Source organism: Pelophylax lessonae, assembly GCF_965119305.1.
Source record: "Pelophylax lessonae genome assembly, chromosome: 6".
Classification (NCBI taxonomy): domain Eukaryota; kingdom Metazoa; phylum Chordata; class Amphibia; order Anura; family Ranidae; genus Pelophylax; species Pelophylax lessonae.
Window position 1 is genome coordinate 47275467 of NC_138773.1, and position 27778 is coordinate 47303244.

The 27778-nt window shown below is 45.0% G+C and overlaps 2 protein-coding genes across 10 annotated transcripts in view; one reads left to right on the forward strand and one right to left on the reverse strand.

The window, feature by feature from the left end:
• DRC3 (dynein regulatory complex subunit 3) overlaps window positions 1–15917 on the reverse strand; it is a 30278-nt gene extending 14361 nt beyond the window's left edge. The window contains exons 1-7 of the mRNA XM_082260971.1: window positions 15885–15917; window positions 11866–12038; window positions 10295–10411; window positions 6277–6443; window positions 2345–2491; window positions 1054–1173; window positions 746–864 (exon numbers count right to left, since the gene is read on the reverse strand). Of these exons, the coding sequence (XP_082117097.1) occupies window positions 746–864; window positions 1054–1173; window positions 2345–2491; window positions 6277–6443; window positions 10295–10411; window positions 11866–12025 (830 nt within the window). The 5' untranslated portion in view covers window positions 12026–12038; window positions 15885–15917. The remainder of the gene's footprint in view (window positions 1–745; window positions 865–1053; window positions 1174–2344; window positions 2492–6276; window positions 6444–10294; window positions 10412–11865; window positions 12039–15884) is intronic.
• A 355-nt stretch (window positions 15918–16272) lies between these two features.
• The window catches only part of TOM1L2 (target of myb1 like 2 membrane trafficking protein), a 111841-nt gene continuing 100335 nt past the window's right edge, over window positions 16273–27778 (forward strand). For all 9 annotated transcript variants that reach the window (XM_082260687.1, XM_082260688.1, XM_082260689.1 and 6 more), the window contains exon 1: window positions 16273–16390. In XM_082260687.1, the coding sequence (XP_082116813.1) occupies window positions 16339–16390 (52 nt within the window). In that variant the 5' untranslated portion in view covers window positions 16273–16338. The remainder of the gene's footprint in view (window positions 16391–27778) is intronic.

A 27778-nucleotide genomic window follows, 5' to 3' on the forward strand; every position in this document is an offset into this window, starting at 1 on the left:
TACTGTGATGGAGGAGGCTGTGATTGCTAGGGGCACTGTAATATAAAGGGGACTGTACTGTAACGGGGCACTGTAAACATTAGGGGCACTGAGGACAGACTCCGTAAATATGCCATCCCCCAACCCATCCCCCACAACCCCAACCCCACCACCCCAACCCCTGGGTCCTGGGAAAATTTGCTTCCATGAAACTGGTCCCTGGTGCCAAAAAGGTTGGAGATCGCTGCCCCAGCCTACTGCAGAGCCTTAAGCCCCCCATAGTGCCACCAACCTCCAACAGTGTCCCATACTGCCTCCCCTCTGCTCCTTCAGCACCCAACAGTGGAGAAAACTATGGGGATGAGATAACCCATTCCCATAATTTCCTTCAGCCCCCTCCAGAAACCTCATCCCCTACAGGGCAACCAAGTCTGCTGCCAAGTCCCCTATCCCCCCTTCAGAACCCTAATACCCCCACAGTGACACCCAGCCCTATCCAGAGCTTCCCAGCATTTACAATACATACTTTGCATTGACTAAATATAATCTTTTTTTTACTTTTTGGGGCATGGAAGGTTTTGGAAGAATGCATAGGCCATGGTGTCAATAAGGCAGAACACCGTTGCTATAGACACAATGGTCTTCATAATGGCTTACAGCACTAAGCAATCAGTTAGGTTTAAAATACTATCATAACACATGTCAGTGATTCAAAAATAGTTTCTAGAGGTAACATCTCTCCTAGTTTGATACAAGGAGGATAGAAGGATATGAGTCCACTAGTTCATCCACACCAGGAAGTGTAGAAAGCCGAGTTCCATCGACATCCTCTGCATACATGGCCTCGAACAGAAAGGGGCCGTTCAGGTATTCCACGTAGGCGGCCTTAATGTAAACATCATACATCAGTGACAGATACACTTTTACAAGGTATAACACTTCAGAACACAGAAAATATCTACTGCTCATGGCAACCAACAAATTAGCAGCTATGTTTTTAGTAGAGAATCATCAAATGAAAGCATGTCTATGAGGACAGGTGATAAACACTAGCGAATAATATTCAGGATCTACCTTGTGCTTTTCCAGCTCTTGCTGATTCTGTTCTTCTTTTTCCCTCTTCACTCTCTCCAAAGTCTCATTATGATTTATTTCCTCAATGGAGTACTGGTACTTCACATTGGCTATGTCTCTCTAAAGTACATAATGGATGAATTCTGGGATATCACAGTGACTTTAAAGTGAACCTGTAGCCAGGCCAGCAATATATATTCAAATATTTACATATCCTTAACAAGCAATAAATGAGCTTTAAAACAAGCCCTCACCGACCTATGTAGCTGCAAGCACTGTGCAGCAATTCATTCTCAATCAGTTGATTCTCTTCAGCTCAGCTCCTCTCACTCCCCTCCTCTCAGCAGTGATTCAGAAGCTCATCTCACCCTGCTTCTCACTCCCAGGCAATAATTGGCAGCTCAGATCTTCTTGTTCTCCCCTGCCAGCAGTGACTAAAAGAAGGTGAATTGAGCTTCTGAGTTACTGCTGGGAGAGAATCAGATAAGGCTTAGCTTTGGTGTTACGGCTGGTATGGGAGCAGAGGGAGCTGAGTTTGTGTGGATGAATTGGTCCATTGTGTCTGCATGAGAAATACCAGTATCTATGTCATATTAGCCAGGTTTGTAAATTCCAAAATGGAGGCATACCAGTACATTGCACTGGCCACGTCTCTAAAGTACAAAATGAAGTATAACTGGTACGCCACATTGACCATGTCTCTAAAATACAAAATTAAGGAATATTGGTATTCCACATTGACCACGCCTCCGAAATACAAAATGGAGGAAAGCCAGTATGTCATATTGGCCATGTTTCTAAAATACAAAATGGAGAAATACATTACATTGATGAAGGAATACCGGTATGTCACAATGGCCATGTCTCTAAAATATTAAATGGAGGAATACCAGTACATCGCATTGGCCATGTCTTTAAAATGCAAAATGGAGGAATACCAGCATGTCATATCAGGCTTCTAAAATATAAAATGAAAAAAAATACCGCTACGTCACATTGACCATGTCTCTGAAAAACAAAATGTAGGCATACCAGTACGTCATATTGGCTATGTTTCCAAAATACTAAATGGAGGAATACCAGTACGTCATATTGGCCATAGTTACATAGTTAATCTGGTTGAAAAAAGACACAAGTCCATCCAGTTCAACCATGTTTTGTAAAATACAAATTGGAGCAATACCAGTACATCATATTGGCCGTGTTTTGTAAAACACAAAAATAGAGGAAAAGCAGTATTTGTAATTGGCACGCATTAAAACATAAATGGCATGTACAAATTCCATCTTACTATATTCTCATCTAGAAGCCTGAAGTTCAGATACACCAGGTTTGGGAGGTGAGCAGCAACAAACAATTTATGATTTTCGTCCGCACACATTGGATTCCCTTCCAGGTTTAATGTCCGCAAATGCTCAAACCTGCGCAGGTAGACTAACTGGAAATAAGATGAAATACAGAGATTAGGAAATATAAACTACTTATAAATGAACTCTGACATAATAAAATTGGGAAATTTAGCTCTATTCATAAAATCATATCGGATACGGTATTTAAGTGTTTTCCCAAATACCACATAGAATCCTGAAAATGTAAATTTACTATTGCATTATGTGGTCTTTAAGTGAATTCACAAATAGAAAGAAATAAATACTGTAAATGCATGCAGTAATTAAGTAGTGGTCTAGGCATTTAATATTTAAGGAATGTATTTGATTTTGATTGGTTGTTAAGAAGTGGGCAGCCACTTTAACAACCAGTAACTGCCATGACTGTTAAGGAGGGGGCGGATGCCGCGTCCTTAACAACTGATGAGTCATCAGCTGTCAGCGGGCTTCCCCATTGACAGCTGAATGTAAAGAAAATAACTGCATTGAAGAATTACGGGGAAAAAAAATGACGTGAGGTTCCCCCCCAATTCATACCAGGCCCTTCCAGATTCTGATAAGCCCCCTGCCCGCAGACCCACACAACCACCAGCCAAAGTTGTGGAGAACAGGCCTTATCTCTATCAACAAAGACAAATTGCTTTGATGAAGGGGAGCCTCCCTGCTCCAAAGCACCCTCCCATGTTGAGGGCATGTTACCTTGTATGGTTCAGGAGGGGGGGGCACACTCACTCATCCCCCCCTTTCCTGGCCTGCCGGGCTGCATGCTTGGATAAGGATCTGGTAGGGGTTTTGGGGAAACTTACACACTTTTTTTTTTGTGGTGTGGGGTTTTAACTTTAAAATCCATACCGGATCCGAAAGACCTGGTATGGATTGGGCGGGACCCCACGCTGATTTTTTCTGAATTTTTAAATGCTGGCATTTAAGCTGTCAGCGGGGATACCGCTTTGTGAATGGAGCTCATTGCTTTAAAAATGAGGAACTGTTGACATCAAGTTACATATCCCCCACCCCTCCCTTGGCCTGCCATACATTTGGTGGGAAGTCCATTGCTGGCACCTAACACTTAGCCATCCACCACCTAGACATACAACTTAGGAATTAAGATGACTCCTTAAAGTATAACTGAAGGTAACCATTTTTTGTTTTAGTTTTCTGGTAGTGTGCAGAGGGATTAGAACATCTGCCTGTTTTTTTATTGCTGTCTTTGCCCCCCGTAGGGAGATTCCCCGCACTGGTCAATGTTATCACTGATTGAAGATCCAATAGATCCAAACAAACCATAGTGACAAAATCAGAGACAGGGGACAAACACGGTTGACGCGTTTCACCAAATCACTTTCGCTTAATCATAACCAATGGTCATGATTAAGCGAAAGTGATTTCGTGAAACGCGTCAACCGTGTTTGTCCCCCGTCTCTGATTTTGTCACTATGGATTGTTTGGATCTATTGGATCTTCAATAAATGGATTTTATCGTTTCATACCCTTAAGCCAGAGTGTGGTTGCCTATTTCTATTTATCTACAGCTGTCGGGATTGCGGACCTAACCAGCACCCTGTTTGATCGTTGGGACATTCATTCACCTGAGCGGTTTCCTCCTTCCCTGTGTTCTACTTTGAATGTTATCACTGAAAGTGAAAGAAAATCCCAAATTTTAGGAGCTCATCAGAAAAGGAATAGGGAAAAAAATCCTCCAATGGGGACACAAGCTCTGATGACTGATTTTGGAGAGATTTCCTCTCACTTTCTATTCTGGCTATGGGACAAGAAGTGAATGCAAATCACCCCAACTGGACACATGTGGTGAAGAAAAAAATTGGAAGGGGGTTTTGCCTTCAGTTCTACTTTCATGTTTTTACTGAACCTTCAAACAATATAATAGTGTACCGGACATTATTGATTGTTTGTGTTCTGAAGTCTCCAGCCTTTCTCTTAACCGAATGAGCTCTTGGAACACTTGGAAAGATCACTTCCTTAGGGTGGCTACACTGACTTGCAGAGTCTCCCTAGAGGTCAAGTGTAGTCACCCTGACCTGTGTGTTCCTGTCTGGGGCAAAATCCTAATGCACAAGTGCTCTGTGCCACCAGGCAGCAGTGAACGAGTCCACTCTAAGCCACACCACCGCTTAGATTGACATTGCCCATTACAAGCAGATTCTCTCCAACCAGAAGATCGAGGAAGCAACACTGAGACTTATAAAATGTGAAGATCTTCATAACAGAGGAAAGCAATTAATAAATAAGGGTTTAATGTTAACTTAATACTTTATCCTACCAACACTTACCCTAAATTGTTGCTTAACACCTAACCTCTCCTATCCTAAACATAACTCCTAAATAGAGTCTTTAACCTCTAATCTCCCTCCCAACACTTACAATTGAGGTTTAAAGGGAAACTCCACTTTCATTGGGAATAAAATAGAAAATCAATAAAATATATAGCATATGCAATTTGGACACAAGTCATGGTTATTGAACGTTATTTAAAATTACCTTTCCTTTTCAATCTGCAGCCGCTGTAATTTTCTGTAAAATGCAATACAATATGGCCTCCTGGAGGCATTCTGTACACAGTCTGTGTAGGGAACGCCTCCCGGAAATGTAATGTCTTGCTTGTGCGATTGGCCTACTGATTTTCCCAAAAGTCTGCACTAAGATACAATTTAGATTAGATACCTCCAAAGGGATGCAGACCATACTACTTTCCTCATTGATCTTTGGCCACACATTTGATTTAAGATGACTCAGTTTCTACGCAGGTGCAAAAAATTACCCTCAAAGGATAAGTCCACCCTAAAACTAAAATCCCTGCATCTATAAATCTCCATGTTCTAACACTAACCTATCTAGCCCTGTAAAGAGGAAATCAGTATACTTATCTTCTTTGAAGCCGATCAGACCCGATCCTACGCTGAGCTGTCAGCCACGGCTTCGCTGTGTAGGCGGGTGCAGAAGGCACATCCGACAATGGAAGCCCCATAGTAAGTCTATGGTTGACGTCACTCCCCATTAATTTCACAGCCATTGTTGGCTGTGTCCTCTGCAGAGCTTCCGCTGCTGGAGATTGGGTCGGACCGGCTTCAAAAAAGGGTATGTATACTGATTTCTTCTTTACAGGGCTAGATAGGTTAGTGTTAGAACGTGGAGATCTTTAGATGCAGGGATTTTCGTTTTAGGGCGAACTTATCCATTAAAGCGGATTTCCGGCCTCAAAAAATTTTTTTACATAAAAATACCCCAGGACAGTCAGGGCTAGTGCATTTAAGCAACGATAGCTTCTGAACTATCCCCTGTTTCACTTACCCTTTAGAAGAAATACCTACCATGAAAATGTCTTGTCCAGCGCTGCCATCTCAGGTGTGGGAAGCTGAAGCCGGTGCATCCTCTTCGGTGACGTCGGAGTCCCAGAATGCCCTACACCAGCCCTGCTCGTCACTTCTGGTGCAGGCGCGTCATCCCTGCACAGCTTCTGGGCATGCCCACAAGCTGTTCAGCAGGGAATAACGCTCCTGCACCGGAAGTGAAGAGCGGAGCAGGTGCAGGCACATTGACTCCTGGGAGCGATGACACTCAGCTCCCAGCAGTCAATGCAAGAAGGAAGTAACGGCGCGGGCCGCGGCCGCAGAGGGAGGACATGGAAGGAAGGTAAGTATATTTTCTTCAAAAACAAGGTAAGTGAATCAAAAAAAAATTGTCATTATCCAATTCTTTTTCAGGTAATGTATAGCAAGCGGATGGGGCAAAGTTAATTTTGAGGCTGGAACTCCGCTTTAAGTATCCATGGTTTAGTGAGATAAAAACATGGGCCAAACTATCTTGCATTCCTTACATTTTCCAATGACGCCAGGTTATTATTACCAATGGACAAGACTTGCAGATTTTTCAGACTGTCCATGTTCTCGAAAACAGAAATACGGTTATTATACAAACTTAGATCCTCCAGCTTTGTAAGAGCGCTCAGCCCCTCGATCACCTCTATATTGTTGAATGACAAGTCTGCAAAACAAACAGGGGAAGTGAAAGGAATGCCCGGAGCAAAGATAAGATTAAATCACCAGCACAGGGGTAGGAAGACTGAAAGCCTCATTCAGAAGAAGTATAAATAAATATGGATATCATCTACTTGGCAGCCAATTAAAGTGGATCTAGTATGTCACCAAACTTGGATTAAAATGTATCTAGCCCCTCAAAAAGCTAATATGTTGCAGTTTCATGTTCTTAGATATGGCGACTGCATTTTTTTTTTTTTTTTCATTTTTTAGACATCTCTTCCTCTGTTGTCACCTGGTGATCCTGCCAGTATCACACCCTGTCCTGGGATGACAACGCTCATTTACCCCACTGTATTTATGGAGCAGCAGTGTTGTCACCCTGGGCTACTGTCCTGAATTGGACTACAAATGCTATTTTGTAGTTTACAAACGAAAGCTCTAATAATATTAAATATAATATTTTTTGAAAATTCAGTTCAGTTAATGGGAAGTGACAAAAACAGAGGATTTCTGGTGGGATCTGCAGGTATCTTCTGTACTTTCTCAAAAATTTCTTAGCCTGAAAAAAGAAAACCAGTGCAGCCCTGACATCTAAAAGCCAGTAAACTGAAATATATTCATTTTTTTCGTTCTTGGGTATGGTTACACTTTAAGGCAGAATGGGGCCCTAGGCAATGTAACACCTTCACCCTCCCTCCCAATCCCTTCTAATTACATTGATAAGGATTGTGAGAGGTAGAAACATGCTTCACCGTCTGCATTGCCTGTACTGTCATGGGCCACTGCATTAGACACCAACTGCAAGTGCTTTAATCCCAATCTTGGAACTCAACACTATTAGGGCTGTCAGCAAAGTGAGGAAGATTAGGATTTGCACCATGTAAGTTTATTAGGTGAGCTTGACAGGTCAGACCATTGAAGAGAACTAAGTGTAAATGTTTTCAAAGCTATTCTAAGTAAGGAAGTGCCAACAGTAATAAAAATGACACCCCTGCATATTAGGTTGAGAAGTGTTTCATAGGATGCAACCAGGGCTGCCTCAATACTAGCTATAAACAATAAATATACAGTGCTATAAAATGTGCATCATATAAATAAGTTTTCATATAAATAACTATTCCTCCAAAAGTGCAATATAAGTGTCCATAAAGTGCATTCAAAAAATAAGGCACATAAAAAGTCCATTAAACCATGGGACAAGCCGTGCGCTAAATTCAACCAAGGTTCTTGATAGATGTCTCCATATATAAAGTGCAAGTGACACCACCACCGTTTAGCCACAAGATGGCCTCTTTTGATTGATTGATTGTCCCATTTATCGGGTCTTAAGCACGGCATCACTTTATATTTAATTGCGCTGATTTATCTTTTGCACAGACTCAATACTAGCTATGGTCACTGGTCACAATACTCATCTACTTGTGAATGTACACCAAAAGGCGCAGAGGCAAAAGTTGGGCAATGTCAGTCCACTCTGTGAACTAGAACAGAGCAAGAATCTAGGGCAGCCTTTTTAAACCTTTTCACCTTGGAGGAAACCCTAAAATAATTAGAAGGTCTCAGGGAAACCTTACTAAAACCAATTAATCTGGGGTCAATAGGAAAAATGCCCCTTACATTGGTGGTCAGTAGGAGGTTTGAACACCTTTCAAAGGTGGTCAGAATGCCACCTTTACAGGCAGATAAAAAGATCATTGGTGTCATGCTGCTGGCTCTACCAAATGGCATTGGCTCTGGAACGATGCAGGCAGCATTACATAGGAGGTCAGACAGCAAACGCTCAAGGAACCCCTAGCAAAAACGGGAGGAACCCTAGGGTTCCATAGAATGCTGGTTGAGAATCACTGATTTAGGGGGTTTAGGATAGAAAGGCAGTGATGATTCTTCTCTCCTATTTTGAAAATATGTTTTCTAGCAGTTGTCTTGGGTATGACATTATAGAGATGACCATCTTCTGCCCCTTTGTGCCTTACTGGATTACTGTTTGCAAATGTGTTACTCTCTACGGCCCTTGATACAATTTATGAAGCAAGATTGTGTTTATTTCAGTTTTCCTTTTCGGGTCTGGCAGCTTCTTGCAGGTGTCCCTTGTGTACAACTGGGTGTTTCTGCGTTCTATGCTGCTCCCCGAAACTCCTTTTTTGGGAAATAATGATGTACACTCACTGGCCACTTTATTAGGTACACCTTGCTAGTACCAGGTTGGACCCCCTTTTGCCTTCAGAACTGCCTTTATTCTTCATGGCATAGATTCTACAAGGTGTTGGAAACATTCCTCAAAAATTTTGCTCCACAGTGACATGATAGCATCACAAAGTTGCTGCAGACTTGTTGACTGCACGTCCATGATGGGAATCTCCCGTTCCACCACATCCCAAAGGTGCTCTATTGGATGAGATGTGGTGAGTGTGGAGGCCATTGGAGTGCAGTGACCTCATTGTCATGGCGAAGAAACCAGTGGTGAGATGATTGGAGCTTTGTGACATGGTGCATTATCCTGCTGGAAGGAGCCATCAGAAGATGGGTACACTGTAGTCATAAAGGGATGGACATGGTCAGCAACAATACTCAGGTAGGTCGTGCCGTTTAAACAATGCTCAATTGGTACTAAGGTGCCCAAAATGTGCCAAGAAAATATCCCCCACATCATTACACCACCAGCCTTGAGAGGCTGCCATATGATTGGCTGATTAGCAATTTGTGTTACCAAGCAATTGAACAGGTATACCTAATAAAGTGACCAATGAGTGTATATTTCCTTTTCTGGAGTTACCATACACATTCTTTTTTTTTTAAGGATTGGGGCTTGACCATATAAATTTTATACACAGTGATCCTAATGAAGATATGTTTTTATTCAAAACGCGTTGAGTTATATTGTGACTTTAGTCTTCATATCGTGTAAACCAGTTGATATGTAAGAGGGTATTCATGTGTGTTTTTGACTTTCATACAATAAACTATAGATTTATTACGATTTTGTTTGATTGGTGGTGCCACTGTAAGTCCCTGGCTACAACAAATTAGCAACTTAGAGTCCAGAGATCGTGGTGTTCCAAGCGAAGACGGGGAGAGAGCTTGTTAGTGTGCGCCAGAACCGGGGCTGGGTCATTGGTTAAAATGGTGTTGTGTTGTCCTCACTTTGGCAGGACATATACTGTCCTACGATGGCATGTGCCATCTGCTCCCCAAGAAAATGTGGGTAGTCTTTCTGCCTGGTTGCAAGCGCTGTTCTGTCCAGTTTTTACAATGTCAGCAGTAGAGGGATCAGCACACAATAGGGGGGCACAGCAGCTTTGTACTCTAAGGCAGATCTCACAGGGTGGCGGAATGGATCACTCATTGGTGTTTGAGCTCCTTTAGTGTGCTGCTGCCAATTCTGTAGTTGGCTACAACCCCCAGCCCCCCCCCCCCCCCCGCAATGTGTATTCTTCCACGAATCTTGGTGTGCTCTGTGTATTTCTTCCAGATCTGTGCAGTAATCCAGTGTGAGACTTCCTCTCTGTGCAGGAGCTTCCTGCAATAAAGACCGGTCATTGCTGCTCTCTCTTCTTGTGCAAGGTGACTGGTCTTGCCTCCGCCCCCTCCTGTAGTTTTCTGCAGGCAGCCTTCAGTGGGTGGAGCCTGATGGGCCTCCCATAGCTCTGCTCTCTGCACAGATTATGTACAGCCCAGTGATGATGTCACTGATATTTCCATTTAAAGTATCTAGGTTTACAAAAACATCTGGTGCACAAAGAGAGGACTTATTTCCTACGTGGCTTTCAAAAAATATTTTTTAATTAATGTTTTTGTGCCCAGGACTCAGCTTTGAATACATTGTACAAAAAAAGCAAATCTCAGTATCTTACTCACCCAGCCACACTAAATTGACCAGCGTATCCAATCCACGAATCTTCTCAATCAGGTTATTGTCCAGCTGAAGTCTGATCAGATTGTGAAACTGCCATAGATTATCAATTTTTAGAATCTCTAGAATAATACAGAGCAACATAGGAACATTTATAATCCAATTACTGACGCTTTTTAATCGCAGGTCAAAAATTTAAACTGACATCTGGCTGCATGCTAAAGACAAGACTTAGGGACTATTCAAATCTGTGTGGTGCATTAATGCATGCATATTGAGCTGAAGTGGTTGTACCTCACACATTAAATATGAACAAAGCATATCCCTCTATAGTGTGTACTTGTCTTATTCTGGAGCACTAAGTGTAATTTCTGTCTGGTGCTTCCTTCCTCTGCTATCAGCATAGGGGCCAATTCACACTGCAGCGCAGAGCGGCTGGAGTAATTCACGGCTCCAGCCACTCTTCGTTGTGGGCTGCATTAGGGGGCAGTGTGGTGCAGGATTCATTTTTTTTTTTTTTTTTGTATGAGCTTGATTTGAAGTGTACAAAATGTACAATGTAAGTGCTGTCTGACATTGCTGTGCGATTCGGGTCACTGCGCTGCAATAATGCTGCATTTTAGTGCAGCACTAGGCTGTGTTGCAGTGTAAAATATCTAGAACATTTGTCAGGGCACATAGAGTGAATTGGCCCTTAAAGTGATTCTAAAGGCAGAAGGTTTTTTATCTAAATGCATTCTTTGCATTAAGATAAAAAAAAAAAACCTTCAGTGTTCAGCAGCCCCCCTCAGCTCCCCTAATGCTTACCTGAGCCCCATCTCGATCCACGAGTGCCTTGACCACCTGGGACTCTCCCTCCTGATTGACTGAGACACAGCAGTGGAACTATTGGCTTCCACTGCTGTCAATAAATGTCAGTTAGCCAATCAGGAGAGAGAGGGGCAGGGCCAAACCACTGCTCTGTGTCTGAATGGACACACACAGCTGTGGCTCAGCTCGGGTGGCCCCATAGCAGGCTGCTTGCTGTGGAGCCACTTGATGGGGGTCCACAACGTTACATACAGAGCAGAGGCTTACCTACTGCAAGGAGAGAAAGGCAGAATATATTTTTATCTCCATTCAGTGGAGGAAGAAACTACAGGAGCTGGCTGCACAGTGACTGATCACTGTGATTACCTCTGATTGGCTATCACAGCGATCAGATGACTAGGGGTTCTGAATGTTAGTTTGAGACCTCTCGGTCTCTGGGCTGGGAGCGCGCTGTGCAGCATGCTCTCTGCACAGACATAGGTATGCATATGTGCGGCCTCACGGATAAAGACCCACTTCTGGTACTGTCAACGCCAAAGGGGTTAAGGACCTGCAGGCTTGTTCCAGGTCAGCAATCCAGAGAGTACTGAAGCCAGAGACAGCCGAATAACATTTCTAGATGGAAGCCCCCCATTTCTCTTGGGACAGGTCCCCTAAACAGGTGTTAAGAAACAGCACCTGGGAACTAAGTGGTTCACTAAACTGAGCCGCTCTATCTGGGGTTGTGCGCTACATCCGGCATAATATAAAAATCCAAAAACCTTACGTCTGAAATCCAGGCGCAAGCTAGTGACATCCTTAAACTCAATGCCCTCTGCCTTGGCAATGCGTCCCGCTTCCTCCTTCGGGCCCTGCTCCTCCACGGCTCCTCTCAGCATTTCATCATCGATTACATTTGGTTCTGCGGTATCATACAGCTTGTTCATTCTCACACGTCACCTTTACAAAACAAAGAAAAATGAAAATATTAACAAACCAGGATCCAGCAAGTAATGTAGAAATACCTAAAAAATTAAAAAAGTATTGAAGGCCAAAAACAAATGATACATACCATTCCATAGATGTGATGGTTGCATTTGGGTTTTTTTTTTTACCTGGTGATCCTTCCAGTAACACACTTCCTGTCCTAAGGTGACTACAGTATCTAGCTTGTGTTGGAGACCGTGCTGGACTGACTAGATTGGTTACTGGCCCCGAGTGGGTATTCGTGTGGGCAAAAAGGAAGGGATGCCCTTCCGGTGGCTAGTACCCAGTGGTGGAATCGCGGCTATGGGCCCTCTCGGGGTAGGCTGCCTTTTCTGTGCGACCTTAAAGCGGAACTTTACCCATAATAACTTGGTTCTTACTGGAGGCTGCCATTTTGATGATGCCATTTTGAAAGGTATCCTTCCCCACTTCCAGGAGACGGCACCGTGGCGCTGTCCCTCAGAAGTTTGGCCCCCTGCTTCTTCCCCCGCCGCCGAGCCAATCCAAATGCACAGCTCGCTTCATGCATGCGCATTAGGGACCCGCCCGTGAAGTTGCAAGGCTTCACTGCCAGGTTCCCTTGCCAGCAATGGCGGCGGCAGCACCCGACAGCCGATGGAAACATCGGCTGTGGTGCCGACATTGCTGGACTCCAGGACAGGTAAGTGTCCTAATATTAAAAGTCAGCAGCTACAGTATGTGTACAGTATGTGTAGCTGCTGACTTTTCATTTTTGGAAGGGGAGGCTGGAGCACCGCTTTAAGGACACTTGGGGCTAGGACTAGTAAGGAAAGAGAAACCACAGAGTGATGATATATCTTAGGATTCATTAGTATGAAAAGATTCCATCCAGATTTTCCACACCTTGCTAAACTTGGCTGGGCAACCCCATGAGAAGTACAGTATGTGGCCTTATACAATGGGATAGAGGCATTTATCAGAGACTTCCAAAAATGTAATGAGGGCGCCTCATTAAACTTCCGTTTAACTACTATGGCTTTCCTTGGATAGAACAGCAGTAGACCTCTAGGGGTCTTGGTTGCTCAGGGGAAAGCCAGAGAGCCCACAAGGCTGAGCAAGCATACTTCCATAGTCAGAGGGATGGGAATAGTTAGTTAAAGCGAAGTTCCAGCCTCCCCCTCCAAAAAATAAAAGTCAGCATCTACACACACTGTACACATACTGTACACATACTGTAGCTGCTGACTTTTAATATTAGGACACTTACCTGTCCTGGAGTCCAGCGATGTCGGCACCGCAGCCGAAGTTTCCATTGGCTGTCGGGTGCTCCCGCCACCATTGCTGGTCAGGGAACCCGGCAGTGAAGCCTTGTGGCTTCCCAGGCGGGTCCCTACTCCGCATGCACGAAGGGCGCTGCACATTCGGAATGGCTCGGCGGCGGAGGGTAGGAGCAGGGGTCCTCACTTTGCCATAGCGCCGTTCCCGGAAGTGGGGAAGGGTACCTGTCAAATGAAGGTACCCGTTCCCCCCTTCCCCCTGAAAGGTGCCAAATGTGCCACCGGAGGGGGGGAGGAAGCAAATGAGCGGAAGTTCCACATTTGGGTGGAACTCCGCTTTAAGGAGGAGGTAAAATTAGTAGCTCCCTCCTAGAACCCTCTCACTTGGGGACATGACCACAGCATATGTTTGAAGTCAGCCATTGTTTTCCATACATTTAGGGTAGGCCCCAGGACAAATTATGTTTAGTCGGTGTGGTGTTTAAGTAGGCTCTGAGGTCAAGCTTAAATTGGATCAGGCGATCCCTGGCTGACACCAGCTGTTATAAGGGGTATTCCAATATATCCTCCCAGTCCTATGTATTCATATCAGGAACATCCGCTCGCCATTTGGAGTGTAGACCCTCCAAACCAAAGTGGACCGAGGGCAAGAGTGCTTCATAGATATATATATATATATATATTAGGGCAATTACAGTTCAACCGCTTAAGGACCGCCCCACGTACATATTCTGCGGCAGGGCGGCCCTTAAGCGCAAAATCGCGTACCTGCACATGATTTTCCTCTTCCGCTCTTGGGCGTGCACGCGCCACCAGAGCCCGGCTCCCACTGTGATTGGACACAGCGGGAGCCAATCTGTGGGTCCAGCGGACGTGATGTCTGCCAGGAACCCGACGATCATTCGGAGAGAGGCAGATCGGCGGACGGCCTATATTAACAAGGCAGCTCGCTGTTCTGCCAGAGAGGAAAATGGAGATCCGGTGTTTCTGCTAAGCAGAAACATGGATCTCTGTTTTCCTTTAGTCAAAGCACCTCCCCCACACAGTTAGAAAGCACTCATTTAACCCTTTGATTGTCCATGATGTTAACCCCTTCCCTACCAGTGTCATTTATACAGTGACAGTGCATATTTTTTAGCACTGATCACTGTATTGGTGTTACTGGACCCCAAAAAGTGTCTCTTAGTGTTAGATTTTTCCACTGCAATGTCCCACTAGAAATTGCTGATCACCGCCATTAATAGTAAATAAGATATATAAAAAAAATGACCTGACTCTTTACCCATGTGATCGGCTGTGTCCATATTGGGCAGACTAGATGGGCCGAATGGTTCTTATCTGCCGACACATTCTATGTTTCTATGTCCAATCACAGCAGGTCACATGAAAATGCGGAAGTGCCCTTTATCGGACCTGCTGGTATCGGATCATCAGTGCCCTGATTACAGTAAAGCAAAAACACCAGCATCAGTGACACCAATCAATGCCCATCAGTGACACCAATCAATGCCCATCAGTGATACCAGTGCCCATCAGTGACACCAATTAATGCCCATCAGTGACCCCAATTAATGCCCACCAGTGACCTCAATCAGCACCCATTAGTGATGCCAGTCAGTGCCCATCAGTGCCTGCTCATCTGTGCTGCCCATCAGTGCTGCCCACCAGTGCCGCTTATTAGTGCCCATCAGTGCCGCCCACCAGTGCCGCTTATCAGTGCCCATCAGTGCCACCTATCAGGGCAGCATATTAGTGCCTCCTCATCAGTGCCACCTAATCAGTGGCCATAAGTGCCACTTCATCAGTGCCCATCAGTTCAGCCTATCAGTCCCCATCAGTGCCGCCTCATCAGTGCCCATCAGCTTAGCCTATCAGTCCCCAACAGTTCAGCATATCAGTCCCCAACAGTTCAGCCTATCAGTCCCCATCAGTTCAGCCTATCAGTCCCCATCAGTGCCGCCTCATCAGTGCCCATCAGTTCAGCCTATCAGTCCCCATCAGCTTAGCCTATCAGTCCCCAACAGTTCAGCCTATCAGTCCCCATCAGCTTAGCCTATCAGTCCCCATCAGTTCAGCATATCAGTCCCCATCAGTTCAGCCTATCAGTCCCCATCAGTGCCGCCTCATCAGCGCACATCAGTGAAGGAGAAAAATTACTTATATTCAAAATTTACTTACAGAAACTAAAGAAAAGCTTTTTTTTTTTTTTTTACAAAATGTTGTCTTTTTTTTTTTTAGTAAAAAAATGATAAAAATGTAATTTGGGTACAGTGTAGCATGACCGCGCAATTGCCATTCAAAGTGTGCGAGCGCTGAAAGCTGAGAATTGGCCTGGGCAGGAAGGGGGTGGAAGCGCCCGGTATTGAAGTGGTTAATGTAATTGTCAATAAAAGCCTTTGATACAAAAAGATGGAATAACACTGAAGCAGCAGACTTTGTGACAACTAATATTTGTGTCATTCTCAAAACGTTTGGCCACGGCTGTATACACATTCATAAAAATAAAAGTCCTGCCTTGGGACACACATCGTAGCCTGAAATGCAGATACCGTAATATCTTACACTATAGATGTTCCATTACCTGATTCCCACCACAGCAAACACAGAGGCGTCCTTGGTCACCAAGAGCAACTGAACACGTGCTAAGTAATAGCCAATGGCAGCATTGTTCACTGTTACCACGGCATAAAATAAAGCTTTCACATTCAAAACATTCCTAGCCAATCCCTAGCTGGGATTTCGGAAGAGGCGGGCGCTGAAATGACAAGGGGGTGGGCCGAATGCGCCGACCAATCAAAATCTGAGGACGGGGTTAGCCCGTCATTCCCCTCCGGTTTAGCAAGGACAACATTCAAGGTTGACAGATGCGTCAACCAATAGAGTGAAAACCAACATCGGTGGGGGCGGGCGCAGTGACAGAATGGTCCAATGAGGTTCAGGATTCTCTTCGCTCGTCCAATGGGGAAAGATTGAGGGCGGGAGCTCGGCCTGACAGTGGGAGTGAATCGAGAGGCCGGCTGTTTGTTGTCATCAAGATGGAGTTTCTGCTGGGGAACCCGTACAGCACCCCGGTGGGGCAATGTATCGGTAAGAGAGCCGGGGCTGGGGCCTGGGGTCTCCTGTGTGTGTGTGAGTGTGAGGCCTACAGGGCCTGCGGTGTCACTGTCACCTCCTCCTAATATATCCCCTGTGTGTGTCACCTCCTAGTATAATATATATGTGTCACTGTCACCTCCTCCTAATATATATCTACATACATCCCCTGTGTGTGTCACCTCCTAGTATAATATATATATGTCACTGTCACCTCCTACTAAAATATATATATATATATATATATATATATACCCTGTGTGTGTCACCTCCTAGTATAATATATATATATATGTGTCACTGTCACCTCCTCCTAATATATATCTACATATATATATGCCCTGTGTGTGTCACGTCCTACTAATATATATATATATATCTCCCGTGTGTGTCACTGTCACCTCCTAGTATAAATATATATATATGTGTGTCACTGTCACCTCTGTATACACCCCCATGTCCTAGTATAATATATATATACCCCCAGATATGAGTCTCCTCTCCTGCAGCTGTGTGTACAATCACATTGTGTCACCTCTATGCAGATGTGTGCAGATGTAGTAAAGATTAAATCACCTGACATATTGCCTGTGAATGCAAAGCCTTCTTTGATTGGATGAGATAGAGAGGTGGGGCAATGATGTCACGCTCTCCAGTGCATCCAATCAGAGAACACAATAAAATGGTTGTAAAACTTTTATTTTTATTTTAAGTAAAATAAAATAATAAGCTATACTTTCCTGCTTTGATTAATGGTTTTGCACAGAGTGGTCCCCAATCCTCCCCTTCTGGGGACTCCCTGCCGGCGCTCCTGGCTCCTCCTCTTCTGGGGCCCTCCCCGCCGGTGCTCCTGGCTCCTCCTCTTCTGGGGCCCTCCCCGCCGGTGCTCCTGGCTCCTCCTCCTCTGGGGCCCTCCCCGCCGGTTCTCCTGGCTCCTCCTCTTCTGGGGCCCTCCCCGCCGGTACTTCTGGCTCCTCCTTTTCAGTGGCCTTCCTGCTGGTGCTCCTTCTCCTTTTGGGCCCTCCCCGCCTGTGCTCCTGGCTCCTCTTCTTTTGGGGACTTCCCTACTTGTGATCCTGTCTCCTCCTCTTCTGGGGCCCCCCTGCTGGTGCTCCTGGCTTCTCCGCTTCTGGGGCTCTCCCCGCTGGTGCTCCTTGCTTCTCCTTTTCGGGGGCTCTCCCCGCTGGTGCTCCTTGCTCCTCCTTTTCTGGGGCTCTCCCCGCTGGTGCTCCTTGCTCCTCCTCTTCTGGGGCTCTCCCCGCCAGTGCTCCTGGCTTCTCCTCTTCTGGGGCCCTCCCCGCCGGTGCTCCTGGCTCCCTTTCTTCTGGGGCCTCCATGCCAGTGCTCCTGGCTCCTCCTCTTCTGAATGCACCCATAGCAAGCCACTTGCTATGGAGGCAATCGTGCAGATTTGATCCTGAGCCAGGCTGTGTATGTCTATTGACACACACAGCATGACTTGGCCACGCTCTCCCCTCAATGGTTTTGACTGACAGCTGCAGGAGCCTATAGCCTCCAGCCCTCCACCAAAGTCAGAGCCAGGAAGAAGAGAGCTGCAGGAGACCACACAGCACTAGATCAGGAATGGACTCCGGTAGGTGTTTAAAGTGGAACTTTAGTCCAAAAACGAAGTCCTGATAGATGACCTCAGGCCGGCCCCTTTTGCAGGTATAGCGATGTAAAACATTAAAAATAAGTGCCTGTACGGATTCAAATACAATAATACTTTCTGCACATGCTCAGTGGCTCTCTATTTTTAGACACTGCAGAATTTGTAGAGGCCAATGTGCTGACAACCTTAAAGCAGAATTAAATCCTCTTATCCTTTACAGCCAAGGAATCTGCTTCTGTTTGATCTGCAACTGCCATGGTGCTGCAGATGTGATCAGTTATGACACCAGACATTTGATGGTTTGACAGTTTGGTTGAGAACACAAGCAAATGTTAGCAATCCCAATATTCCAGGAATGTAACTGTTTTTTCAAACCGTTATGGGTTTAGTTCTGTTTTATGATTTACTGCTGTTCAAGGGCTCTGGGTTCTGGCAAAATGGCGGCCTCCAGCAAAAGAAACTGGAGCAGCGCTGGAGGCAATTGACAGCATACACTAATTTGGGCAGTATAAGTATCAATGTGGAATGTATGTTCAAGGCCTGAGGGCCAAATCCAGCCCAGCACGCCATTTCATGTGGCCCTTGCACCTCACCTGCAGCTGCGGCAGGCCTATCGTCTCCACCTCCACCTTGTCTCAGCATCAGAGAGAAGAGCAGGACTCCTCCTACAGATCCTGCTATTCTCTGTATAGCCATGGAGAGGCATGTCTCTGTCTACCCCCTGTCTCAGCAGTTGTCAGCAGAGAGGAGGACAGAACTCTTACAGATCCTGCACACCTCCCTCATCTTTGCCTCCCCTGGTCTCAGCATTCAGCTGACTCCAGCCTTCCTCTGGTCCTCCTACAGACCCTGCACTTTCTGATTCCCAGCTTTATCCCCAGCTTCTTCCTGGTACTAGCACAATGTAATGGGAGGTGGACAGTGATGTAAGGGAGGATGGGGGGTGGGGGGCTCTTGACATCTGATATAAGAGAGGTGAAGTGCTCTGGACATCTAGTCTTTCAGGTATAACCGGCCCTTTTAGTGCAACCCTAATGCTGATGCGGTCTGCAGTGAGATTGAGTTTGACATTCCAGAGCTAGTGTGTCTGCTTTCCAAAAATATATCCTGTCTTGGGGGTTTTAGGTAATCTTCAGGCCTAAAATTATTTTTTTAAATACCTATGCAAAAAAAGCAAAAATGGCCCTGGCAGGAAAAAGTGTGAAAAGCGGAGTTCCGGCCTCAAATACATTTTTTAACTAAAAATACCCCTATAATACTAATCCATCGCCCTTTACAGAACCGCTATTCTCATACTTACAAGGTGTACAGTATTGGATTTTAGCCAAAATCTAACTTTTAAAAACGCTGTCTGGGCGCGGCCATCTTGGATGTGGGCATCTGAAGCCCCAGTGCTGTTCCCTTCTTCCTGATTCCAGGGAGTGTTCTGGGAGTTCTTCCTGATTCCAGCCTCCTGGGAGTGATGACAAACAGCTCCCAGGATGCAATGCAAAGGCGGAAGTGATGTTGGTGGCCGCGGCCAAAGAGGGGGGAGAAGGAGGAAGTACAATCAAAAATGCCCATAAAATAAGGTAAGGGACCCACGAAAAAAATTGAAAATGCCCAATTGTGGATCAGCATAGCGAGCACTTCAGGAATCACTAAAGTTGCAAAATAGGCCGGAACTCCACTTTAATAACCCCGTTGCTGTTCAAACAGTACCAACTACCATCATTGTTTTACATCTGAGATTAGTCGGTACCCGTCACTTATCACCCCCAGTGTCCTCTCCCGCCCCTTCCTGCATTTATACATCCAGATTCTGCTCCAATCATCTCTCTGCTGCTTCTGCTTATCCCTAACCACTTTAAGACCGGGCCTATTTCTGACACTTGTTTACAAGGTAAAATCAGTATTTTTTGCTAGAAAACTACTTCGAACTCCCAAACATTAAATATATATATATATATATATTTTTAGCAGAGACCCTAGAGAATAAAATGGAAATCATTGCAATATTTTTTATCACACCATATTTGCGCAGCAGTCTTCCAAACCCAATTTTCTGGGGAAAAATTCACTTTTTCTAATTAAAAAATGAGAAAACAGTAAAGTTAGCCTAATTTGTTTCTATAATGAGAAAGATAATGTTACGCTGAGTAAATAGATACCCAACATGTCATGCTTCAAAATTGAGCACGCTCGTGGAATGGCGACAAACTGTGGTACTTAAAAATCCCCATAGGCGATAAAAAATTTCTACAGGTTACCAGTTTAGAGTTACAGGGGAGGTCTAATGGCCTGTACACACGTAGCGATTGTCGGCCGTAAATATTCGGCCGCCGAACGATCGGCCGATTGTCGGCTTGTTAGTATGATGCTTCCAACAACCGACTGTGACTTTTCGGCCGAACAGAATCGGGTGTGCAGGCTTTAAAATTTTTGTTGGCCGTCACCAGAACGGCCGATTGTTCGTCAGTCAGTACAGATTTCGGCCGACAGACAGCAGATGAGCAAGACTGGGCATGCTCAGAGAAGAAAAAACACACGCAAAGTTAATCATCACATGACATCAATTCTGCAGTCGGCTGTTGTTGGCCGACAAAATTTGTGTGCAGTCTTTAGCACTTTTCAACCGACAGGACAGCACCGGACAAAAGCCGGCCGATCGTTCGGCCGACATTCGGTACATGTGTACGGGGCTTAAGGCTCAAATTATTGCTCTCACTCTAACGATCGCGGCGATACCTCACATGTGGTTTGGACACCGTTTACATATGTGGGCGGGACTTGCGTATGCGTTCGCTTCTGTGCCCGAGCTAACGGGGATGGGGCACTTTAATTTTTTTTCCTACTAATTTTATCTATTTTTAATTTTTACATAGTTTTTTTTAAATAAATAATAATTTTTGACCATTTTTATTCCTATTACAAGGAATGTAAACATCCCTTGTAATAGATATAAGTATGACCGGTCCTCTTTATTGTGAGATCTGGGGTCAAAAAGACACTTAAAATCACACATCTACAAAAAAAAAAAAAAAAAAGTCATTTTTTTTTAATGAAGAAAAAAATTGTCTCTTTAAATCGGTTGCTAGGAGACGACGTTTGACGTCGCTTCGGTCCTCCAAGACCATAGAGTCGAGTAGGGGCCATCTTGCCTGTCTGTGAGGAGCCTGGATCAGATAGTTTTCCACACTGCCGGCGGGTCCGGCAAGCTGGGAAAACGACCGGCAAGTGGCGGGAGGGGGACACCTCTTCTGCCGCACCGTAAGGGTGATCCCGTGGCGAATCCACCACTGGGATCACCCTTATGTGGAAGAGGACCACCCGCCGTTCCGAAAAATTCCAGGGTTATGGAAGTTATCTGCTGCCATAACCCCAGTATTTAACCACTTTACACCCAGCCCTATTTCGGACACTTTTTGTTCACAAGTTAAAACCAGTATTTTTTCCTAGAAAACTACTTAGAACCCCCAAACATTATATATATTTTTTTAGCAAAGACTCTGGAGAATAAAATGTCGGTCATTGCAAAATTTTTTGTCACGCGGTATTTGCGCAGCGGTCTTTAAAACGCCATTTTTTTGGAAAAAATTTGAAAAATCACATTTCACTGCATTTAAAAAATACTAAACAGTAAAGTTAGCCCATTTTTTTTGTATATTGTGAAAGATGATGTCACGCCGAGTAAATAGATACCAAACATGTTACGGTTTAAAATTGCGCCCTCCCGTGGCATGGCGACAAACTACGGTCAATAGAGATCTCAATCTGCGATGCTTTAAATTTATTTAACGGTTACCAGTTTAGAGTTAGAGTGTAGCTCTTTTTTTTAAATTATTGCCCACGCTCTGGCGATCGCGGCAATACCTCACATGTGTGGTTTGACCAGCGATTTAATTTGCGGCTCGACTTGCGTATACGTTTTTTTTTGTGCGCGAGCTAACGGTGATGGGGGCGGCTAAATTTTTTTTTTTTTTTTTTTCCTATTTATTTTTTCTTTTTTTTTAACTTTATTACAGGTTTTTGAAAAAAAAAAAATCTGATCACTTTTATTGCTGTCACAAGCAATGTAAACATCCCTTGTGACAGCAATATGTAGTGACAGGTACTCTATGGAGGGATCGAGGGTCTAAAAGACCCTAGACCCCTCCACTACACTTCCCTGTATGCAAAACGCCGAAAACGGCATTTTTGCATAGAGCCGTTTTTCAAATCTGCCGCCTTTTGCAGCACAGTAACCCGGATGTGACGTCATGGACGCCGCCTCCGGGTTACGTCATCGGAGCCCCGATCGATGCAGTTTCCGGCATTCATCGGGACTCCATCCAGCCGGCGGACGCGCCGGCTGGGTGCTCGGGGCTCCCGGTGGGACGGGAGCCCCGAGCAAAGCCGCGGGAGGGGGGGCGACGTCCCCTCCCGCCCCCCCGGGTAACGATCGAGCAGCTCCCGAGCCGCATCGATCGTTACCGACGGAAAGCCGACCGTCGGCTTCAAACAACGGTACCGGGATGATGCCTCTAGCTAGAGGCATCATCCCGGTATAACAACTCAAAGTCAGCCGACGTAGATCTACGTGGCTGGTCGTTAAGTGGTTAACGTCAAAGGACCGATGGCCGGGGGTCCTTGATTAAGGCCTTGTTCACACCTGATCGTTTTTCAGCTCGTAAAACGCTCATCTCTGAAGTCTCAAAACGCCAAGCAAGCAAAATCCCATTCATTTCAATGGCCCCTGTTCACATATGAGGGTTTTGTCACCTGAAGGAAAACGCCTGAAGCTCAAAAAAGTACAAGAGCTTCTTTTTTGGCAGATTACAAGTGTTTTTGTTAGATGTCAATGCCTGTCTCCAAACACCTGCAAAAAAACGTCTGAAAAACGCCCAAAAAAACGCCTAAAAATGATACACTCAGGTGTGAATGGAGTCTAAGGCTCGGTTCACACTGGGGGCGGCCTCAAAGTCGATTGACTCTGAAGCCGCCCCCTACTGGGCGACTTCAGAGCAGCTTGCAAACGACTTCTTTAATAGAAGTCAATGCAAGCTGCTACAAAGTCGCCCCCAAGTTGCTCCGATTAGAACGGTTCCATTGCACAGCATGGAGCATGACTTGTCAGGTGACTAAGTGGTCTGACAAGTCGGTCCGGTGTGATCCGAGCCTTAGAGAGAGGAGATATGCTACTTAAAACCAAAATAGTAAAAAAGAATGCTTTAGAATAAATATGCTGCTAAAAAATATGCAGGTACCCATTTGTTATTGTTACCTGTAGTGAGTGAGAACATGAAAACCTCTATTAACCACTTCCCGACCACCCGCCGCCTATTTACTGCGGCAGGGCGGCCCTCCTGCGCAAACCGACATAGGTCTACTTCGGACGCGCGCAGGAAGCTAGGGCCACTCGTCAGCAGGGACTCCAATGCAGGGGGCAGGCGGCTCTGATTGCTGCCTGACACACACGATCGTTCCCCGCTGAGAGAGAAGGACGATCGGCTGTTGTAAACACAGCCGACCGTCCCTCTCCCTGGAATGATCACAGAGCCCCTGTGATCCTTCTATATAGGATCACAGGTCTCTATGGTCATTTCAGAAGCCACGCCCCCCCACAGTTAAAATCACTCCCCTAGGCTCACATTTAACCCCTTGATCACCCACAGTGTTAACCCCTTCCCTGCCAGTGTCATTATTACAGTAACAGGGCATATTTTTAGCACTGATTACTGTAGTAATGTCACTGGTACCCCCAAAAGTGTAAAAAAAAATGTCCGATCTGTCTGCCGCAATGTCGCAGTCCCGCAAAAATCGCCGCCATTACCAGTAAAAAAATAAAAATAAAAATAAAAATGACAAATCTTTCCCGTAGTTTGTAGATGCGATACCTTTTGCGCAAACCAATCAAAATACACTTATTGCGTTTTTTTTTTTAACCAAAAATATGTAGCAGAAAACAAATTGGCCTAAAATGTTAAAATTTTTTTTTTTTTTGAGAATGTTTTATATAGCAGAATGTGAAAAATATTATTTTTTATTTTTTCAAAATTGTCGCTTTTTTTTTGTTTATAGCGCAAAAAATAAAAATTGCACAGGTGATCAAATGCCACCAAAAGAAAGCTCTGTTTGTGGGGAAGAAAAGGACGTCAATTTTACTTGGGTACAGCGCCGCACGGCCGCGCAATTGTCTGTTAAATTAACGCAGTGCCGAATCGCAAAAAAGCACCTGGTCATTAAGGGGGCAAATCCTTCCGGTCTTAAAGTGGTTAAAAGGACCTGCATAAATATCCCTTTGCTTTCTGTCCTGCTTTAATCCTTCTTTAGATCTTTAATTCAGCTTGCCTGGTTATTTAGCTGTATGCAGCAAAGGGGGTGAGACTTCTCCTGCTGCCTTAAGAGGAATAATATGACTGCAGTGCTCTTGGTTCTGTTGATCTCATGTAAGACACATAAGTGGGTGATTCATCCGCCCATAATTAAATACACCCAGCCATAATTATTGATATCAATCTAATATTTTAAAACTCTCTTCCTATGTATAGTTTGTAATTATAGATGAACTGGGACGGCCATATTTGCTTATTGCTTAAAATGTTACTAAACCCAGGAGCCTGCATTCACTTTATCTGGTCTCCTACAGTACACAGAACATGGAAATGCAATCCATTACTTATATCCGCCGGGCTGAGATGAAGTCACTGCTGCACATGTGCAGTACTTTAGTCCTCTCTGCATTGCCAAATGTATACAATAGGAAGAAACAAAATAACACAGCGCAATAATATATGTTCACTATATATATATATATATATATATATATATATATAATATACCTCTTGTGCTCAAAAAATTAATAAAAAACTCATATGAATAATGAGTCTATTGATCAATTGAAATTTATTGCAATGCCTCCGATGACGTCTATTGATGACGAAACGCATAAGATGCTCTGACACAACGCAAGCACGTTACGCTGCAGCCATCTTTGTATACCTATCTACACACTTAATATCATCTGTTTACATGTGAGTGTATCCGGATTGTTTCCGGATTGTTTTTATTAACCGCTTGCCGACTGCTCACAGTATATTTACTGCGGCAGTCAGCCCCTCACAGGCAGAGTGACCCCCCCCCCCCCCCCCCGCGCGTGTGACCAGCGGACCCGATGTCCGCCGGTCACTCGGCGATCGGCGGGGGAGAGGGAGAATGTCAGGCAGCTTGTGTAAACAAGCCACCTGTCATTCTCCTCGCTGTAAAAACACTGATCACACGGATCTAGTATGTAGATCCGTTGATCAGTGTCCTTACAGCTCAAGCCACAGCCAATCACAGTAGAAAGCACGCCCCTAGGGACACACACAGCCCCTCCCTCCCAAATAAAGTTAACCCCTTCACTACCAGTGTATTTTTACAGTAACAGTGCATATATATAGCACTGATTACTGTAGAAATGTCACTGGTAACCCCAAAAGTGTCAAAAATGTTAGTCAAGGGTCCGATCTGTCCGCCGCAATGTCGCAGTACTGCAAAAAAAATCGCAGATCGCCGCCATTACGCGTTAAAAAAAAAAACACCAAAAATGACAGAAATCTTTCCCTTTGTTAGTAAACGCGATAACTTTTGCGCAAACCAATCAAAATACGCTTTTTGCGATTTTTTTTTTTTTTTTTTTTTTTTTTTTTTTTTTTTTTTTTACCAAACATAGGTAGCATAAAACAAATTGGCCGAAAATATTAAAAAATTTTGATTTTTACATTTTTTTTTTTGGGGAATTTCATATAACAAAATGTGAAAAATATTGTTATTTTTGCAAAATGTACGCTCTTTTTTTGTTTATAGCGCAAAAAGTAAAAATCGCACGGGTGATCAAATACCACCAAAAGAAAGCTCTGTTTGTGGGAAAAAAAGGACGCCAAATTCGTTTAGATACAGTGTCGCACAACCGCGCAATTGTCAAAGTCACGCAGTGCCGAATCGCAAAATACCCCCTGGTCGTTTAGCAGGAAAATCCTCCGGGGCTTAAGTGGTTAAATAAATCGGTTTTAGAACTGCTACACTATGTCCCCTTTCACACTTGCTGCTCTGTTGGCGGACTCCGTTTTTCTCAGCGGGGGATCGATCCGCCGATTCCCAACCCCCCCCCCCCCCCCCGAGCATCGAGCATGGCAGCTCTGTCTCCGCGCTGTGTGCGGAGACGGAGGTGTCAGATCCTTGCTCTTCTCTGTGGGGGATCTTCGCCTATCCGTTCTCATCCGATCTGATCTGCTGGTTTCCATCCGTCCGGATTTGACGGATCGGATCGGATGTCAGTGGACATGTCTCTGCTGACATCCGATGCCCCATAGAGATGGGCGGATCTGAATGGTCCTCCTGTGTTAAGGGGCCTATTTGAGTTCTCTTACTTGTGAGGTGGGCTTGATCATCTGTTGAGGTTCATCCGCCTGGTGCTGGAGAAGAGGTTTACCTCTCGCCGCCTTCGCGGCTCACCCCACCGGGAGACCCGGGCAACCAGCCTGCACGGCTGCCTAAGACCCGATCAAAGCCGCATTCGGCTCTGATCTGGTCTCCATGTAAAAACCCGGAAGTGATGTCAGGACATCACTTCCGGGTACTCGGCGCCAGATTTAAAAAACTGACAGCATTCAAAACAGCCAAACTTGGTATTTTGAATGCTTTTCAGTGCAGAGGAGGGGTTTGGGGTCTTTTAGACCCCCCCCAGATTACTCCACAAGAGAACCTTTTTTTAAAAATAAAAAGAATTTTAAATGTACGAAAATATTGGTCGATTTGGCCAAAATATCGGTATCGGCAACGAAAAAACGATATCGGTCGATCACTACTCTGTGGATGTTACCTAGAGTGGTCTACATGCAGATGCAGCCCTCCAGGGAATGCCCACTCTTCAAAACTTGCACCCACCTATCAAGGCATTTTGATATTTGCTTGCTTGTATCAGAGCTAAGGGCTCTTGAGAGGAGTTCCGGGGCCGGCGCTGTGATGTTTTCAGGAAGTTACACCCACCGGCCACTTTATTAGGTACTCCTTGCCAGTACCGGGTTGGACCCTATTTTGCCTTCAGAACTGCCTTCATTCTTCCTGGCATAGATTCTACAAGGTTTTGGAAACATTCCTCAATTTTGCTCCATAGTGACATGATAACATCACACAGTTGCTGCAAATTTGTCGACTGCACATCCATAATGCAAATCTCTCATTCCACCACATCCCAAAGGTGCTCTATTGGATGAGATGTGGTGAGTGTGGAGGCCATTGGAGTAAAGTCACCTCATTGTCATGGTGAAGAATCAATTGGTGAGATGATTGGAGCTTTGTGACATGGTGCATTATCCTGCTGGAAGGAGCCATCAGAAGATGGGGACACTGTAGTCATAAAGGGATGGACGTGGTCAGCAACAATACTCAGGTAGGCTGTGGGGTTTAAGCAAAGCTCAATTGGTACTAAGGGGCCCAAAGTGTGCCAAGAAAATGTCCCCCCACATCATTACACCACCACCACCAGCCTGAACCATTGATACAAGGCAGGATGGATCCATGATTTCATGCTGTTTATGCCAAATTCTGACCCTACCATCTGAATGTCGCAGCTGAAATCGAGGCTCATCAGACCAGGCAACATTTTCCTATCTTCTATTGTCCAATTTTGGTGATCCTGTGCGAATTGTAGCCTCAGTTTCCTCTTCTTAGCTGACAGGAGGGGCACCCGGTGTGGTCCTCTGCTGCTGTAGCCTATCTGCTTCGAGGCTCGATATGTGGTGCATTCAGAGATTTATACTTTGGTTTTA